At 42.3% G+C, this 17502-nt stretch overlaps 1 protein-coding gene across 17 annotated transcripts in view; it reads right to left on the reverse strand.

Moving 5' to 3' along the window:
• Positions 1–17502, reverse strand: part of SKAP1 (src kinase associated phosphoprotein 1) — a 299393-nt gene that overhangs the window by 17925 nt on the left and 263966 nt on the right. For 5 of the 17 annotated variants that reach the window (XR_004430638.1, XR_004430629.1, XR_004430634.1 and 2 more), the window contains one exon: positions 13526–13626. Coding sequence is in view for 10 of the 17 variants with exons in the window: in XM_033183333.1 (XP_033039224.1) it covers positions 13526–13626 (101 nt within the window). In the remaining 7 variants the exon portion in view is untranslated. Of the gene's footprint in view, positions 1–1825; positions 5198–13525; positions 13627–17502 lie in introns of those variants that run through there. The other 12 variants (XR_004430633.1, XM_033183336.1, XM_033183332.1 and 9 more) reach the window with 3 other exon arrangements.

Consider the following 17502-nt stretch of genomic DNA (forward strand, 5'->3'; position numbering starts at 1 on the left):
GAGCCCTACAGCCTGTCGGTGTGTTACATCATCTGCACACATAGGCGTTTCCATGACAACCGCTTATAGCTTCATTTCCTGGATCCCTCTAGGGGGTGTCACAGCCAGATCCACCTGCTTTTCACCCTACCCTCAGTGGGGTCATGGTAAGGTCGCCAGAATAAATGAACGCGGGTACTAATGATCTGTTTACTGCTGTTTATGCTCTGTGTGTGTCAGGGGCACACACATTTAGAGAGCTCATTATGGTTGCAATTAGAATGCACCATCGCTAGATATTTAACTCCTTTTTCTTTTAAATTAGCATTTTAATAACATTCTTTGAGCAGAGAAACAAAATGACCATTTTTCACGGACAAACTTCTAGCTGTAGGTGCAACTTTAATGGCAAAGTTGTGAAGGGGAAAGAAGGGAAAAAAAGGCCATTTTTACTACTTTCACCCTCCTCCTTACCAAAAGGATATTTTTATTTGCTTTCTAACACACTCAATTTCCTAAATTTGTTTTGAATCCAATTATTTTGGGTGGTTTAAAGTACTGCACTCTTGTTGGACGGAAATTAGCAGCGATTGAAATTAACTTTTTATGTGACCTGTGAAAGGGGCTAAAATAATTACAAGTATGTAGAAGAAACTCTGTCTCCAAAAGACCCTTGCTGTAGGATCAGGCTGTGATCTGATGATGCCATTATCTGAATATCTTTATACAGCAAATGCAAGGGCTTTTTTCTTTAAAAAGGTGATTGCAATTATTGTTTCTGTTTTGTAATTCTCAGGATTATCTTGTAGAGGATAAGTGATGACAAAAACTTGTCATTATAGACAGGATAAATAAGCAGAAAGAATGAAAACAATAACACAGTATTGTTTACCATTTAAAATGGTGAGCATCAAAAAGCAGGAGAGGAGGAACAGGAAAGGTGTAGAGAGGCCCCCTCGGTTACAATGTTTCAAAAGGCATTGCTTTTTAGGGATCAGCCAACACCCTTTCTAGGTGTTTATAGATGCTTTGTTTGTGTAAAGTACAGTGAAGAATAACAATTTGAATGTTTCGATTATCTTTCCCAGTCTGTTCCATTTTCATTATTTATTTCCTATAAATCGGGACCTTGCTGAACATAATTCTGCAGACAAGGAGGTGGATGGGACAGCCAATGTGAACAAGGAGATAGATGGTGGGTGCGTGTAAGATAGATGCTATGCGCTTATGAAAAGGAGCAGTATGTCTGCATGTGAACATCCACAAAGTAGAGCAAGCAAGCGTGTACACTACAACGGGTATTTATAGGTGGAAAAAAGGTGCAAGGAAGATTATGTGGGAACAGGCACAGAGAGTCTGAAACGGTTTGCTTTTTTCCTACCCTCCTGGAACCCACATCCAAGTTCTGCCTAAGATGTCCCACACTTGCTGTAGCTCCTGTGAACCTCGCAAACCTTTCCATGAAAACAGAGGGGATTTCACAGCCAGAAGACTTAGGAGGTCAATAGTTGAAAAGCAAGAGTTAGAGAGATCTTTAAACAATTACACTAACCTCCCTCCCCTTCCAAAGATAGAAGGAGGAAAACATTTAAAGACGCAGCAGGAAAAAAAAAAAAAAAAAAGAGCCTTTCTAAAAATGCAAGTTTAAAATGTTCATGCTTTTGTATCAGCCTAGTTGCACCTTAGATTCTGCCATTTCATAAATAAAATACCGATGGCATAGAGTATAATTTGGTGATAGCTACCCCAGGACATATCTAGATACACTTCTGTTATTTTAATTAAATACTGCATTATGGTTTGTGACAACTACATAGCTACAGCGTAAATGAATTCAGAATTAAAGTGTTACTTAGGCATCCAGTAATTTTTGTTTCATTCCTTAGTTTTACAAAGCAAATAGCTATAAAATCAAGATGTTTGTTCATTTACAGATGGAGCAGGATTGTCGTTGCTGTTTTTTTCCTACTTAATCCTCATCCACAAAAAGAAGACAGAGCTCAGAGTCTGGCTCCCAACAGTCTTAGCTTATGAGCCACATCACAAAGAAAAACACATCCTCTTGACTATAATGTGAAATGCTGAATATTAATTGCTGGTATTATGCTTATCTTTCTAGCCGGGTTCTGTCTTTTAACAATTATTCGGATGGGCTACAGCCTTGCACTTCCAGGAGATTTTTCTCCTTTGTTTAATAGTTAGAAACCAATTTTATTAAAAAACTGTAAAGTTCACAATGCTTCATGGAAGTTCTTAGTATTTGGAACTGTCCCCAAATATAGAATATTATCAGGAACAGAGAAACTGCAGACTCTTTTTGCTAAAAATATGATGAACATTTGTGCATTTAAAAGAAAAAAATATTTTTCATTTTAGCAATATTAATATTTCCTTAATGAAACTGGAGAGGGTGTTACAATTTGATATACTTGGTTAGTCTCAATGTCACTTCACTAGCAAATCATGAGAAAGGTTCAGAATATTCTCATCTATCAGGTACAGATTTTCACTCAAAATTAATATGTAGAGTAAAAGGATTTTTGTTCAAATCTGAGGATTTAATTGTATCTTTAATGTTTAATATGTCAAGATGAAAGTTTTTGAGTAACTAGTTTTCTGAAACCATTTTCTATTATTTTTAATTTGAGAATCAATATGATCTTTTTATTAGCCTTAAATACCGTATGTCTGGGAATATCTGCAAATTTAAGCTTTTCTGTGTTCTAATCAATTACCTTCAGTCCTGCATAACTAATCCTATAACCTGCAAAGAATTACTGCCCTGTGTGTTAGCAATGAGGTTATAATTTGTTTCAGTATTTTGCTAGTTTGGTTGGAGAGCTGAGTCCATGCAATACCAAGAAATGGTGGCAGAAGAGGCATGGGGAGGCTGAGTTCCTTTTGAGAAAATAATTATACTGAAACAAAGCTTTTGTGACTCCTTTTAAATAGGGCACCTCACCAAAATGTCATCCAGCCTCTTTGGCAGATTAGTGGGGAGTTTATTACTAAATCTCTGTCTAATAAACGTGCAGTTGACTCTGGAGGAGCTGCTTGTTATAATACTGGCGATTGGAAATGGAGGGAATGTCACAGTTAAAGACACAAATTTTCCCCATAATATATTCGAATGGAAACCTCTGAATCCAATACTACATGGGCATATCTAATAAATTCACAGTATTTCAGTCTCAACAGCCTTCACCGGTTAGTTTTAAAGATTTATGTAGTAAAAAATTACTCAGTGATGAATATGGTTTATTCTGTGCAGTATTGGAGGTATAAGGAATTAAACTACCGTCTTTAACAGTGAATTTATTATTACCTCTGTCAAAAGACGAAGACTTTAACAGCATTTGTTATAAATTCGCTGCAAAATAAATGGCTGGAATTTTTTACACTGGAGTTTGTAAAGCATTGGGCAATTCTGAGCATTAACCTAACCCTGCCATGGCTTATATGGTTCTAGGTAAACATTTCTGTCTGGGCTTCATAGTTAATTATCTGGTCTGGACTTTTCCCCAACTGAAAACTGTGTGTGCACATGGACACACACACACAGAGAGAGAAAAGTGAAAGGTCTTGTCCAGGACAACTGTTTAGGAATAAATAGAGAGAAAAATGCCAATTTTATTCCTTTATTAAAAAAATGGGTTTTAGAATAAATAGTCAGGGTTTGCAGGATAGGGTTGAACTGCAATTGGGCGTCTTGTGAGCAGGTTTACATGCATGCATATGCACACACACATAAACACCCTCTCCCTTTTGTCCTCTCTTGGAATGGGTGTCCCCTCATTTATAAAAATTACCTGGAAGGAATGAGGCTGCCAGGGTTTGTTCTAGACGATTGGTTCCTGTCTGGGGGAAAGGAATGGTCTCTACTGAATTTGACCGGTATACGACCGTTGCCTTCCAGCTGACCCCAAATCCCATTCCCATCCTCCTAACTCTGTTGCCTCCCATAGGGGTTATTAATGAGAGAAAACACCATCATCATCATCTTCGTCATCACAGCACAGTGTTGACCTGCTTGTTAACATGAAATGGGGTGGTGGGGGCAGCTTCTGCTTCTCTTTCGTACCATCATAAATAAGAAAAGACGCTTTGCCATAGGATCCCCTCACCCACCCCTTTGATTAGGTCAGAGGTGCATAATAGCTCTTTGACAGGCATTGATCAGTTTCATCACACTGTTCGGGCAGCCTGTGCCCCAGGCCTATATTCTCCCTACTTACTACTCCTAAATTACCTCCCAGATAAACCCCCGCCCATCCCCCACTCAGCGAACCAGAGGGTATGGTGCCTGAGGAAGTCCTAAATGGACACTAGATGTCACCAAACACCTCCTTTCCCTCAGAGCCCTTGAAATTAAAAAAAAAAAAAAAAATCCTTCATTTAAAGCAATTGAAGGAATTAACTTATCTGTTTTTATGAGGGTTGTTGTCACATTCAACTAAGCACACTTAAAAGAGGAAGTATTGCTACATTAAGATAATTTTTACAACATACAAATCTCTTTTGGAAAGAACGGGGTCAAGGGAGGGGAAAGGTCTACATTCTTTAAGTAGCATATTGAGGAAGTAGGTGGAGAAAACCGGGTTAAAACTCCCATTATAATAGACATAGTGTTGTGTTAACAAAGTCCAGGTGTGCTGGCACAGGCCTGTTGCATTCAGATGACTAGACTGGCTGTGGCGCCAGGATCCCATCTGAGTTTAAGTAGCTGCAGTCCAGGGTGACAAAGTCTGTCCATTCTTCCCCACGTAAGACCCATGACCATCTGACAGCATCATGTGTTCCACGCTAAACTTGACTTTGTCTGTATGGCTCCCTGTTTCCACGTCAATTCCATCAGTAAGGAAGATGACCCAGATCCTGGTGTGTCTGGGCCATGAGAATACCTTCCCACCCCAGCTAAGTCACTAGGTAAGTATAAACCTTACATGTAACCAACCTGTTGCTCGAAGGCTGCTTTCCATGGAAATAAGGCACTGGACAATTCCTTGGAAGAGCCTCAAACCAATTTATGAAGCACACAACCCAAGCCCAAGAAATGTATTCTACTGGCTCAGTTTACCTTAAATGGAAGACCTCACCCAGTGGCCTCTTCTCCTTCCTAGTCAATTGAAAAAGAGCTTCTCTTTCTCTCCCTCTTTAATTTGCCCTTATCTTCTGAACAGCTCATGTTACCACCATAAATAACTTCTGGAACAGGATGCTTTAAAAAAAAAAAAAAAAAAAAGGGCGTTTAAATGTTATCTTGGCCAGGCACGGTGGCTCACGCCTGTAATCCCAGCACTTTGGGAGGCCAAGGCAGGCGGATTACTTTGGGAGGCCAAGGCAGGCAGGAGTTCAAGACCAGCCTGGCCAACATGGTGAAACCCCATCTCTATTAAAAATACAAAAAATTAGTCAAGTGTGGTGGCTTGAGCCTGTAATCCCAGCTACTAGGGAGGTTGAGGCAGGAGAATAGCTTGAACCCGGGAGGCAGAGGTTGCAGTGAGCCAAGATTGTACCACTGTACTCCAGTCTGGCAGTCTGGGTGACAGCAAGATTCTATCTCAAAAAAAAAAAAAAATTATCTTGAATAGTGGAATAAGCATGATGATGACGATGATGATGATGATGATGATGATTTTCATTTTTTCTTGAGACGAAGTCTTGGTCTGTCGCCCAGACTGGAGTGCAACGGCATGATCTTGGCTCACTGCAACCTCTGCCTCCTGGGTTCAAGCAATTCTCCTGCCTCAGCTTCCCTAGTAGCTGGGACTACAGGCACGTGCCACCACGCCTGGCTAATTTTTGTATTTTTTGTAGTGACGGGGTTTTGCCATGTTGGCCAGGCTGGTCTCGAACTCCTGACCTCAGGCAATCCACCTGCCTCAGCCTCCCAAAGTGCTGAGTGAGCCACCACGCCCTGCCAACAAGCATTATTATTATTTGGAAAGAATGTTCCCTAGTAAGAGACACTGTAAGAAGACAAGGTCACTTTTCTGAAAGCTAGGACTCGTGACTTGTCTTATCCAAATAGAGGCTTCTTACCTCTTTTTCTCCCACTTATAACAAGTGACCATAGGACAAGCACAGTGGCTCACACCTGTAATTCCAGCACTTTGGGAGTTCGAGGCGGATGGATCACTTGAGTCCAGGAGTTCGAGACCAGCCTGGCCAATATGGCAAAATCCCGTCTCCACTAAAAATACAAAAATTAGCTGGGTGCCGTGGTACTTGCCTGTAGTCCCAGTTACTCAGGAAGCTGAGGCAGAGAATCGCTTGAACCCGGGAGGCAGAGGTTACAGTGAGCCAAGACTGCGCCATTGCATTCCAGGGCAACAGAGCGAGACTCCGTCTCAAGAAAAACAGAAACAAAAACAAGTGACCATAGTGGTGCTGGTCCACAAAAGGGCCTTGCAATCCGCAGATAAAAGGAACTAAGCCAGGGCACCACACTATCACATGGAGGGTGATTCGGCACCTGCCCTGTCATGCCTGGTGCCCAGGCTGAATGGATTTTTGGAGTACACCTGTTGTTGAACCCCTGCCAAGTACTGATGGCCACTAACCCCCAAATCACTTTTCCCCGCTGTTGATGTTTGGAATGTCAGACAGGACTGAGCAGCAGCCGGCGTGTATTTCAAACACAGCAGATGGATTTTTATATTAGCTCCTATTTCATGTTCAGGCAGAGCGACCGCCACACTAAAACCGCAGCCTCAATGCTGCCGAGTTTGCTTCTGTGAGATTAATTCTGTGAAATTAATTGGGACAAGATTGAAAAGGAAATTAAAATGCAGCTGAGTGAACAGGCCTTTCAAACACCTTTTTCCTGCTCTATTCAAACTTGAATTCTGCGGTGGTCGCCGGCATCGTGGGAAGTAATTTATGAGACGCAGGCTCTCAGGAGCCATTGGTTACGTATGAGGAGACCTGCACCAGCGCCACAATCTGGAGCCACTGAAGAGCGCTAAACACCCCGCTGTGGCTTGAGCTGCATCCTGGCTCCAGGGAGGAAGGGACGCTTAGTCCCTCACTGGAAAAAGCTGTTCAGAAATATCTGAGTCCAAAAGGAACATAGGAACATGCGCTGGATGCACAGATCTGCTTCGTTATTAAAATCTCCCTTTAATAAATTTTGAGACCCAAATTGGAACTCAGTGAATTAAGTGGGCATGACGCTGCATGGGGCCAAGGAATGCATGGATGTGATGCAGGGAGGTCAGTGGGAGACCTCCTGCTGACTGTGCCACTGGTTACTGTTTCAGAGTTTGGATGTGTGGCTCTAGTCTCTCCAGAAAATGAAGTTTGAATAATTTGTCAGGGACGAAAGCTCTCAGACCAGGAAAGGCATGGTGGATTTTCACGTAGGCCTCTTTGCTGGGTAGTTTTTTTGTATTTTTGGTAGAGATGGGGTTTCTCCACGTTGGTCAGGCTGGTCTCGAACTCCCGACTTCAGGTGATCAGCCCACCTCGGCCTCCCAAAGTGCTGGGATTATAGGCAAGAGCCACCGGGCCTGGCCCTCACTGGGTGGTTTTTTTTAATATCCAAGTGAGCACCTTTTGTGCTGTAGATCATCTTTTTTTCAATAATTTATTGAACTCCTAGTATGTGCCCAACACTGATCCAAAAGTTTATTATTAGTAAAAGGGAAGGAAATATTACTACTTCCTACATGCCAGGCACTTCCTTACACAAATTCTCTAATGTAAATATCACAACAAACCTATAAATATAAAATTTCCTAATTTTTACAGGTGAGGAAACTGAAGATTAGCAGGATTAGGAGATTTTTGCCCAGGGTCGATGGGCACTGGTTATCTCTGGGGAGCATCTTTCTTTCCTTCTTTCTTTTCTTTCTTTCTTCTTTCTTTCTTCTTTCTTTCTTTCTTTCTTTCTTTCTTTTCTTTCTTTCTTCTTTCTTTCTTTCTTTCTTTCTTTCTTCTTTCTTTCTTTCTTTCTCTTTCTTTCTTTCTTTTCTTTCTTTCTTCTCTCCTTCCTTCCTTCCTTCCTTCCTTCCTTCCTTCTCTCTTTCTTTCTCTTTCTCTCTTTCTCTCTCTCTCTTTCTTTCTTTCCTTTTTTTTTGTTGAGACGGAGTCTCGCTCTGTTGCCTAAGCTGGAGTGCAGTCGCGTAATCTCGGCTCACTGCAACCTCTGCCTTCCAGAGTCAAGGGATTCTCCTACCTCAGCCTCCTGAGTAGCTGGGATTACAGGCACCCACCACCATGCTCAGCTAATTTTTGTATTTTTGTAGAGATGTGGTTTTACCATGTTGGCCAGGCTGGTCTTAAACTCCTGACCTCAGGTGATCTGCCCGCCTTGGCCTCCCAAAGTGCTGGGATTACAGGTTTGAGCCACTGTGCCTGGCCTCTTTTTTTTTTTTTCTGAGACAGGGTCTCACTCTGTCGCCCAGGCTGGAGTGCAGTGGCAGGATCTCAGCTCACCGCAACCTCCGTCTCCTGGTTGAAGCAATTTTCCTGCCTCAGCCTCCCAAGTAGCTGGGACTACAGGCATGTGCCACCATACCCAGCTAGCTTTTGTATTTTTAGTGGAGACTAGGTTTCACCATGTTGGCCAGGCTGGTCTCGAATTCCTGACCTCAGGTGATCCGCCTGCCTCGGCCTCCCAAGGTGTTGGGATTACAGGCATGAGCCACCATGCCCAGCCACTGGGGAGCATCTTTCTTGCCCAGTCAATCATCTTTTCTGGATAATTTTTTTTTGAAAAGGGATGGCCAGACTCGGAGGCTCACACCCGTAATCCCAGCACTTTTGGAGGCTGAGGTGGGTGGATCACCTGAGGTCAGGAGTTCGAGACCAGCCTGCCAACATGGCAAAACCCTGACTCTACTAAAAATACAAAATTAGCTGGGCATGGGGGTGCGAGCCTGTAATCTCAGCTACTTGGGAGGCTGAGGCAGTGCTTGAACCCAGGAGGTGGAGGTTGCAGTGAGCCAAGATCATGCCATCACACTCTAGCCTGGGCAATAAGAGCAAAACTCTGTCTCAAAAACAAAAAACAAAAAACAAAACAAACAAAAAGCAATAAATAGCTCTCTTTCTGTGATCATTTTTGCCCAAAGGCAAGACTAACAGATTCTCTTCTGGGCCGGGCGTGCTGGCTCACGCCTGTAATCCTAGCACTTTGGGAGGCTGAGGTGGGAGGATCATGAGGTCAGGAGATCGAAACCATCCTGGCTAACATGGTGAAACCCCGTCTCTATTAAAAATACAAAAAAAAAAAAAAAAGAGAGATTAGCTGGGCATGGTGGCGGGCGCCTGTAGTCCCAGCTACTCAGGAGGCTGAGGCAGGAGAATGGCCTGAACCCAGGAGGTGGAGCTTGCAGTGAGCCGAGACCGCGCCACTGCACTCCAGCCTAGGTGACAGAGTGAGACTCCGTCTCAAAAAAAAAAAAAAGAAAAAAGAAAGATTCTCCTGAGTTTGGTCCCAAGATTCTAAGATTCAAAGTTGGATCATACTTGGGTGACTATTAAGATAACAGCAGGGAGCAGCAGGAGCCTATGACTAAAGCTTCCATCCTCATTTCCCCCGCCACTTCCATCTCACCTCCCTTTCTAGATCCTCTAACCTCTGCACCCCGGACTCTGCCTTTCAGAATACTTTTATCAGATAGAGAGGGGAAAACCAGATGTATTTATGATAACTGAAAACAAAAGAGCTGGTAATTTAAAAAAATTCTTTTTTGTTTAAACTGAATAAAGAAAGCTAAAACACATTTTTGTGTGGAACTTCTTTAGCAGTTTTGAGGTAGAAGGATTCTTAGATGCTATCCAACCCCACTCTCTCTTTTAACAGGTGAGGAAACAAGTCCAGTTAAGCTGAGCTGCACACAGCTGCATCTGTGTTTCTCAGGGAAACAGATTTCCCCAGATTCCTAAACAGCAGGCCTTTCTTGCCCAGCGGAGCTTCTACTGGACAAAAAGAAAAGTAAAATAGAGCTTTCTAGACACCATTTTCTTGGACTAAATTCAACTTGGGTCAGTTCTGTCCTTACAGGTGTGAGAGACAGCTGCAGAGTATAACAGACCCCAACAAAAGAAGGCAGCTGAGGCTAAAGTGGGAATAAATTAGGATCCATTTGAGAGAAAATTCCTGAGATGAGGCACTACTGAACTTCTGAACAGACAGATAGCTGGGAATGGTAGTGGAATCTCCTTTTCTATCTGTCTGAATTTGTTCATTTGTGCTTCTTAGAAGCAAGGCAATGAATAGATTGGGTGGCTTTTTAAGGTTCCCTCCTGTCCAAGGACTATTATTGAATTAGGTAATATAATAAAGGTGAATCAAAACTGAAATGCTCCCCAAACCAATGTTAACTGGAATGCAGCTTCATGAGGGAAAGTTCGGCTGAGCTCTTAACTTCTCATTTCCCCTTTGATATGCAGGGATTTGCAACATGGGGAAGGGAGCCAGCTGGTGTAGCTTTTTGGTGAAGAAATATGCTACTTTTTTTTTTTTTTTTTTTTTGAGACGGAGTCTCGCTCTGTCACCCGGGCTGGAGTGCAGTGGCCGGATCTCAGCTCACTGCAAACTCCGCCTCCGGGGTTTACGCCATTCTCCTGCCTCAGCCTCCCGAATAGCTGGGACTACAGGCGCCCGCTACCTCGCCCGGCTAGTTTTTTGTATTTTTTAGTAGAGACGGGGTTTCACCGTGTTAGCCAGGATGGTCTCGATCTCCTGACCTCGTGATCCGCCCGTCTCGGCCTCCCAAAGTGCTGGGATTACAGGCTTGAGCCACCGCGCCCGGCCAGAAATATGCTACTGTTAATACAATGGTACAGGATGAAAATGGACTCAGAACCTTCCAGAAGACAGGAGAAAGAAGCTGATAGAAACACGGCAGTGAGGTATTCTCATTGAATTAAACTCTGATATATTTGCTTTATTTTCTTCTTTTTTTCTTTCTGGAGACAGAGTCTCACTCTGCCATCCAGGTGAGTGCAGTGGCAATCATGGCAGCAATCATGGCAGCCTTGAACTCCTGGGCTCAAGTGATTCTCCCAGCTCAGCTTCCAGAGTAGCTGAGACTACAAGCATGTACCACCACACCCAGCTAGTTTATTTTTTATTTTGTAGAGATGGGATCCTGCTATGTTGCCCAGGCTGGTCTCAAACTCTTGGGCTCAAGCATCCTCCCACCTTGGCCTCCTAAAATACTGGGATCACAGGTGTAAGCCACCATGCCTGGTCTATGTTAGCTTTAAGTAACAGAGAAGGGGAAGAGGTATTTTTTTTTTTTTTTTTTTTTAAAGATTAGCTTGATTCCCCATGTTCTTTGAGATTTCTTTTTTTTTTTTTTGTAGACGGAGTCTCGCTCTGTCGCCCAGGCTGGAGTGCAGTGGCCAGATCTCAGCTCACTGCAATCTCCGCCTCCCGGGTTCACGCCATTCTCCTGCCTCACCTCCCGAGCAGCTGGGACTACAGGTGCCCGCCACCTCGCCCAGCTAGTTTTTTGTATTTTTAGTAGAGATGGGGTTTCACCGTGTTAGCCAGGATGGTCTCGATCTCCTGATCTTGTGATCCACCCGTCTTGGCCTCCCAAAATGCTGGGATTACAGGCTTGAGCCACCGCGCCCGGCCGTTCTTTGAGATTTCTTAAAAATACAATAGCCACTGTAACCACAGACAGCTCCATACTGCAGGACAGGTCACCGCATAACCCCTTCTAACTAGAGGAAAGGGACCCCCAGTGAGAAGCCATTAACAAAGGCAAAAGACATGCAAAACAAACAATAATCATGACAGAGAGAAGGCCAGCAGCCAGTCTGGCTCTGTTCTTCCCCCCTCCTGCTGCAGGCACCTCCAGACAATGTAAACAGTTAATTTGTTCACCTGCAGGCTCTGGGCAAACAGAGGCCTGGTCACACCTGAGTGGATAACTCGATTACCCCTGTAATGCCAGCGTGGTAATGTACACAAATTCTATTACACGGCAAACCTTGCTTTCGGGCATTTGAAATACCAATCAGGCCAATGTCCACTCCCTTCTTTGCTTCCAATTTATTCTTGGTGTATTGGAGCTGCACATAAATGGCACTAGGGTGGTACTGAGTTAAGGATCCAAAAGAAATCACTAGAAGATTGTGATCTCACTCAGCAAGGCCTGCAGGCCTCCTACTGTCTTGCAAACAAAGGGTTGGGTTTTAATTGGGTCCGTATTTAAAGGGGCCTGATTCTGTTGGAACCATGGAAAAGTGCTGTGGGTCAGACCTAGACTGTTTCCTAAGGTGCTTATGGTATATCTCAAACCGAAACGAACATTTTCCCAAGGTAGTAAAATTCACAGAATAGAGATAAAAGATATTAACACATAAAAAAAGAAGAAAGATAAATGATAAATGATAGATTAATAACCAATGGGTTTTTAGTTTTCCCTTATGGAATCCACATACTCAGCAATTAAAGAGCAAGTTGTGCCTATTTCAAAAACGTGTTTGTGGAGATTGATTGGCTGCATAGAGAGAGGGCTTTTTAATAAGTGCTAGGGACAGAGCCTATTATTTTAGCTCACCCACAGAATATGTATGGTCTTTCTTTACCAACATGATGCAACTGATCCCCCAAACTGTAGCCCATGAGTTCTGAATCTTCTTCACATCAGTGACTGATCTGTAATAATCCACCGTTTTTTAAAAAAAACAGTTTATGGTCAACAATACTATTTGTGAGATGGTTAGCTGGAACTAGGGGTTAACTTGTGGCTGAGGAAGAGAATAAAGTTAGCTGACCTGTGTGGGATTGAATTCACTCTCTTGGCCTTATCAGCAATTGCTCAAACCAATTGAGTTAACTAGCTCTGACTCCTCCCCCATGCATAATTATGTTACAGTCTTGTTTATCTATAAATGAAATAAGAAGGCAGCTTACCTAGCCAGAATGTTTTCAATAGTATTATATGGTAATAAATTATGTACATAGTGATGGCCTTTAAGCACAAGTCCCTGAGAAAGATTAAATTTTGATTGGCATAGTTTTGGTATAATACCAATTTTATTGCATTTTTAATTTTATTATTATTTTTATTTATTTATTTATTTATTTATTTATTTTTGAGACAGAGTCTCGCTCTGTCGCCAGGCTGGAGTGCAGTGGCATGATCTCGGCTCATTGCAACCTCGCCTCCCGCGTTCAAGCAATTCTGCCTCAGCCTCACAAGTAGCTGGGAATACAGGCGTATGCCACCACACCTGGCTAATTTTTTGTAGTTTAGTAGAGACTAGGTTTCACCATGTTGCCCAGGCTCTTCTTGAACTCCTGAGCTCAGGCGGTTCACCAGCCTCGGCCTCCCAAAGTACTAGGATTGCAGGCGTGAGCCACCACGCCCAGCCTGGCCTTGTATTTTTAAATGTGAAATTGGTTCCTGAATCTGGATTTTCATTTAAAACTTTTCCTAACAATTATGAGTAAATGGGAATTTATATATGAGGGAGCCATGGGAAGGGTAGGACATGGAATAATTCTGTTTATGGTGACTACATCAAGAATGAAAACATTGACTTTCGATTCAAGCCCCACAGTTTCTGTCCTTACCTTGCTCAGAATGCGGATGAGGTCACCCCGTTGGAAGGACAGTTCATCTGGCTGGTCACCATGGCAATCCCATAGGCCCTGGTAGTAACTGGCATAGTCTGCTGATCAAAGAAAGGAGAAATCAAAGTTAAAAGGACTCTATTTTTTCCAAGGAGCCCATGTTTTTGCTGCAAATGGAAACCAGGGTTCTGATATTGTCCCTAGGAAACCTCAGATTAAGGGGGGTTGAGATGAGATACAACCGAACACTCAGCATGAGCAAAGGACTATGGGAGAAGGAGATCATTAACTAACATTAAATATTTAAAGATCACTCCTAGTAGGATGCTGTTCAACAATATGATAAATATATTTATTTATTAATAAAAGAAAATCAGGCAGGTAATTTTTCACTTGGTTTGTAAGTAAGCAGTGCAGAGGTTTCCTGCTAGACTTTCCTGATTCAGGGCAACTAAACTATCTAGTTTTTCTCTTCATTATGTATTTGAAGGATCAGAGTAAATCTGTGACTTCTGCCTATTTACAAGAAAGGCTGAGTCAGCTAGCAGGCTTCTGGATCACAGCTCACTTTTCGGCCTCCTTTGTCCATAGGAACTTATCCTGGGAACTTCCCACCTAGGTACTATATGAGGTAATCACCAATAAATACTGAAACGAATAGCCCAGTCTTTAAGTGGAACCAAAGGGGTGTCTCATCCATTACAACTAAATTCGGGTGGGCTGGCCCTTTTCCAGCATCTCATTTGTAGACCCTGATCATGTCTGCCAAGATTTATCCGCAAGCCCCAGGGGAACAGAAACCAAAGTGATCTGCATTAAAAATGAAAGCAACTGAAGACGACAAACCAAGCTTTAGAAGCAGCTGGAGAGATTTACTGAGCTTCTCAGCAAAACTAGATGGCAATGATGCCACAGGACAGCCATCGATTCTTAACAATGAAGAATTTGTATTGATCTTCTACCCGGAAAGGTTAAACACTAGAGTACAAAGTGGGAGAGGATCTGGGGATTTGAATGGCAGGAGAGCTAATGCCCACTAGACCAGGGATGCTCCTTGTTCCTTGGGGTGCTCTGTATCAGAGCTGTGAACAAAGCACCTATAAAAGATGAAATTCAATTGATGGGAGTCAGGAGTCCTGGGTTCTAATTAAAATTCACATGATTTTGGGGGACTCTGTTCTATAGATTTCCACCTTTCCCTTTATTCATTTTACCCTCCCATGAGCAGTGATGGTACTGGTGGCTGAGGATAGAGCAAGTGGGCAGTAGGGGCACAGACACCCTCCCTATATTTGCTTTTTTTCTACTTGTTCCTGACTTATGAGCAATTTAAATAATAAAGACACAGAGGTACAAAATCCCTATATGTCTCTGGAAGAGAACTTTGGTAGGAATCTTAAAGGGTACAAAAACAGAGGAGGGAGAGAACTATTTAGTTAAGACTCAGATACTGCAAACAAAAGTAAAAATGTCAACCATATAGAAATTCAGGCATGTTTTCACACACATAAAATTGTCTGTGTGTGCAGTAGACAACAGAGGGCAGCAAACAAGATAACTACTGTGAAAACATTCTGCCACAGAGTTGATAATATGTTTAGAAGAAAAATACTTTGGGAGAAATATGTTAACTATTGAAAAGACAAAGCATACATCTTTGGAAATACAAGTACAAGAAATAATAGAGAAATATCAATCCCTGAAAAATGAAAGTAGTTTTCCCAGAGGATATATTATGAATTTTCAATTTTAATGGACTTGATTAATCACCCCAAGATTTTGACTAAATTTAGGAATGAAAGGATATTGACATCAATATTTTTCATGGATTTATATATGTAAAAATGGTAGAGAAAACCATTTTTGTACAAATAGATTCTAAAACCATAACAATATTTCTGAGTGGTAAGGAGACCAACAAGGTTATCTTGGTCTTTTCTGGTCTAGCAGATAGTCACTTTGGAGTACGGTTCCCTACTGTGTGCCTGGATGTGGGATAGGTCCTAATACTGAGTGCCTTTTTGGTGTATACATAAAAAGTGATTTGACATTGGGTACATATGGGCCTGGGAAAACATCTGGAAAAAGATCTATTCTAAAACCACAACAGATCACAGGGAAAGCAAGAAGCTAGGAGAAAAACAGAAGCCTTCTAGGAAAGAAATAAAGATAAAAAAGGTCTTTGATGTTAAAGGCCAAAGAAAAAAGAGTTCAGGAATCCAGGAGATGGTTTAGCTCAGTCCAAAAATAGGGACTGTCAGAAGTAGAACAGCTCCAAAAAACAGGCAGAATGAAGAGCTAAAACTGGGAAAAGTTTGAACTTGCTAGCTAGCTAGAAGTATTCTATATTAAGGAAATCAGTGAGGGGTAATTCCTTAGCTGGGCAAGATGACTCCATACTGCAGACTTCCTGTTAAACACTCATGTAATATGCATTTATGTCTATGTGTGCGTGCAACTTCACTAATTCATTTCTCAGCACCCAACAGACATGTATACAGTACCTACTAAATGCCAGGGACTGTGTTAGATACTGGGAATCCCACATTGGCCACACATGAACCCTCCTTTCAAGGGTACCTTCTAGTCGGGGAGGCACCATGGAAAAAACAGTTACACAAATATTTATGATTATGATATGTCTGTGAAGGAGAAGTTGAGGACGTTGTGTGTAATAGGGAATCTAACATAGTTTGAGGGATCAGAAAAGGCTTTTCTGACCAAGTGGGTGTTATTTAAAGACCTTGAAGAGGGGAAAGGATAAGTTGGAGGAGGGCTTCATTCCTGAAGCTTGGCACCAGCAAGAGCTTAAAAGCCCAGACGTCTGCAGGGTTAGTCCAGCTTCTCCCTAAACCTGCCCAACTCATCCTATAAACAAGAGAATGCATGAGGAGACTTTGATTTCTTTTCTTTTTTTTTTTTTGAGATGAAGTTTCGCTCTTGTTGCCCAGGCTGGAGTGTAATGGCGCGATCTTGGCTCACCGCAACCTCTGCCTCCCGGGTTCAAGGGATTCTCTTGCCTCAACCTCCCGAGTAGCTGGGATTACAAGCATGTGCCACCATGCCCAGCTAATTTTGTGTTTTTAATAGAGAGGGGGTTTCTCCATGTTGGTCAGGCTGGTCTTGAACTCCCGACCTCAGGTGATCCGCCTACCTCAGCCTCCCAAAGTGTTGGGATTATAAGCATGAGCAACTGCGCCTGGCCAACTTTGATTCCTGTAGAGCAGAGAGAGGAACTGAGAGCCCAAGGGTGAGGCTTGCCTCTATGGTCTGGATTTAGATTCCTTTAGGCTTACACTACTCTGGCAGCCGTCTGAAATCAGAAATGGTGCAGCATTCTGACCATTTAATTAATTCAAAACATCCTCATTCTCATTTTGAGGACATTATTCCATCTAATTATTTTTTTCCAGTCTGTCCATTTGGAATGAAAAACAAAAGAATAAAGCTTAATGCCAGCATTTCTCAATGTCTCTCCAAAAAACGTAACTCTGCACTAAATAAAGCCTGGTAATTCAAAAGCAAAGCACTAATATATTCAGCATAAAACAGACAGAGGACCTAGAGCAATAATGACACCACTAATAACTAAAACAGTTATAACAATTAACAACAATTATAATCATAGAGAAGCTAATGGGTATGATCACTGCATTTAAATTGCTAGCAGAGCTGAGAAGGGCTTTTTCTAGAGAAAAAAAAAGCAGCATCTTACTCTCTTTATCCTATGTAACGGGAGCTAAACTCCAAGCAACCAAAATATCATAAGAAGAATAGCAACAGACCAAGTTAAAAAAAGTATTGGTTTCTTTTTTCTATTTATTGCAAAGCATTTGTCATTGCATGCCAGGTTCTTTACAACTAGTAACAATCATTTCTCTTGTAACTGAGGCCAAGTTGGTGCTACTGGTGATAGAGTCAATGTCTGAAAATTAGCCTCTACGACGAGCAAAGTTTTAAGGTAAAAAGGACCAGGA

Source organism: Trachypithecus francoisi, unplaced genomic scaffold (assembly GCF_009764315.1).
Source record: "Trachypithecus francoisi isolate TF-2019V2 unplaced genomic scaffold, Tfra_2.0 Lachesis_group20, whole genome shotgun sequence".
In the NCBI taxonomy this organism is placed as follows: Eukaryota; Metazoa; Chordata; class Mammalia; order Primates; family Cercopithecidae; genus Trachypithecus; species Trachypithecus francoisi.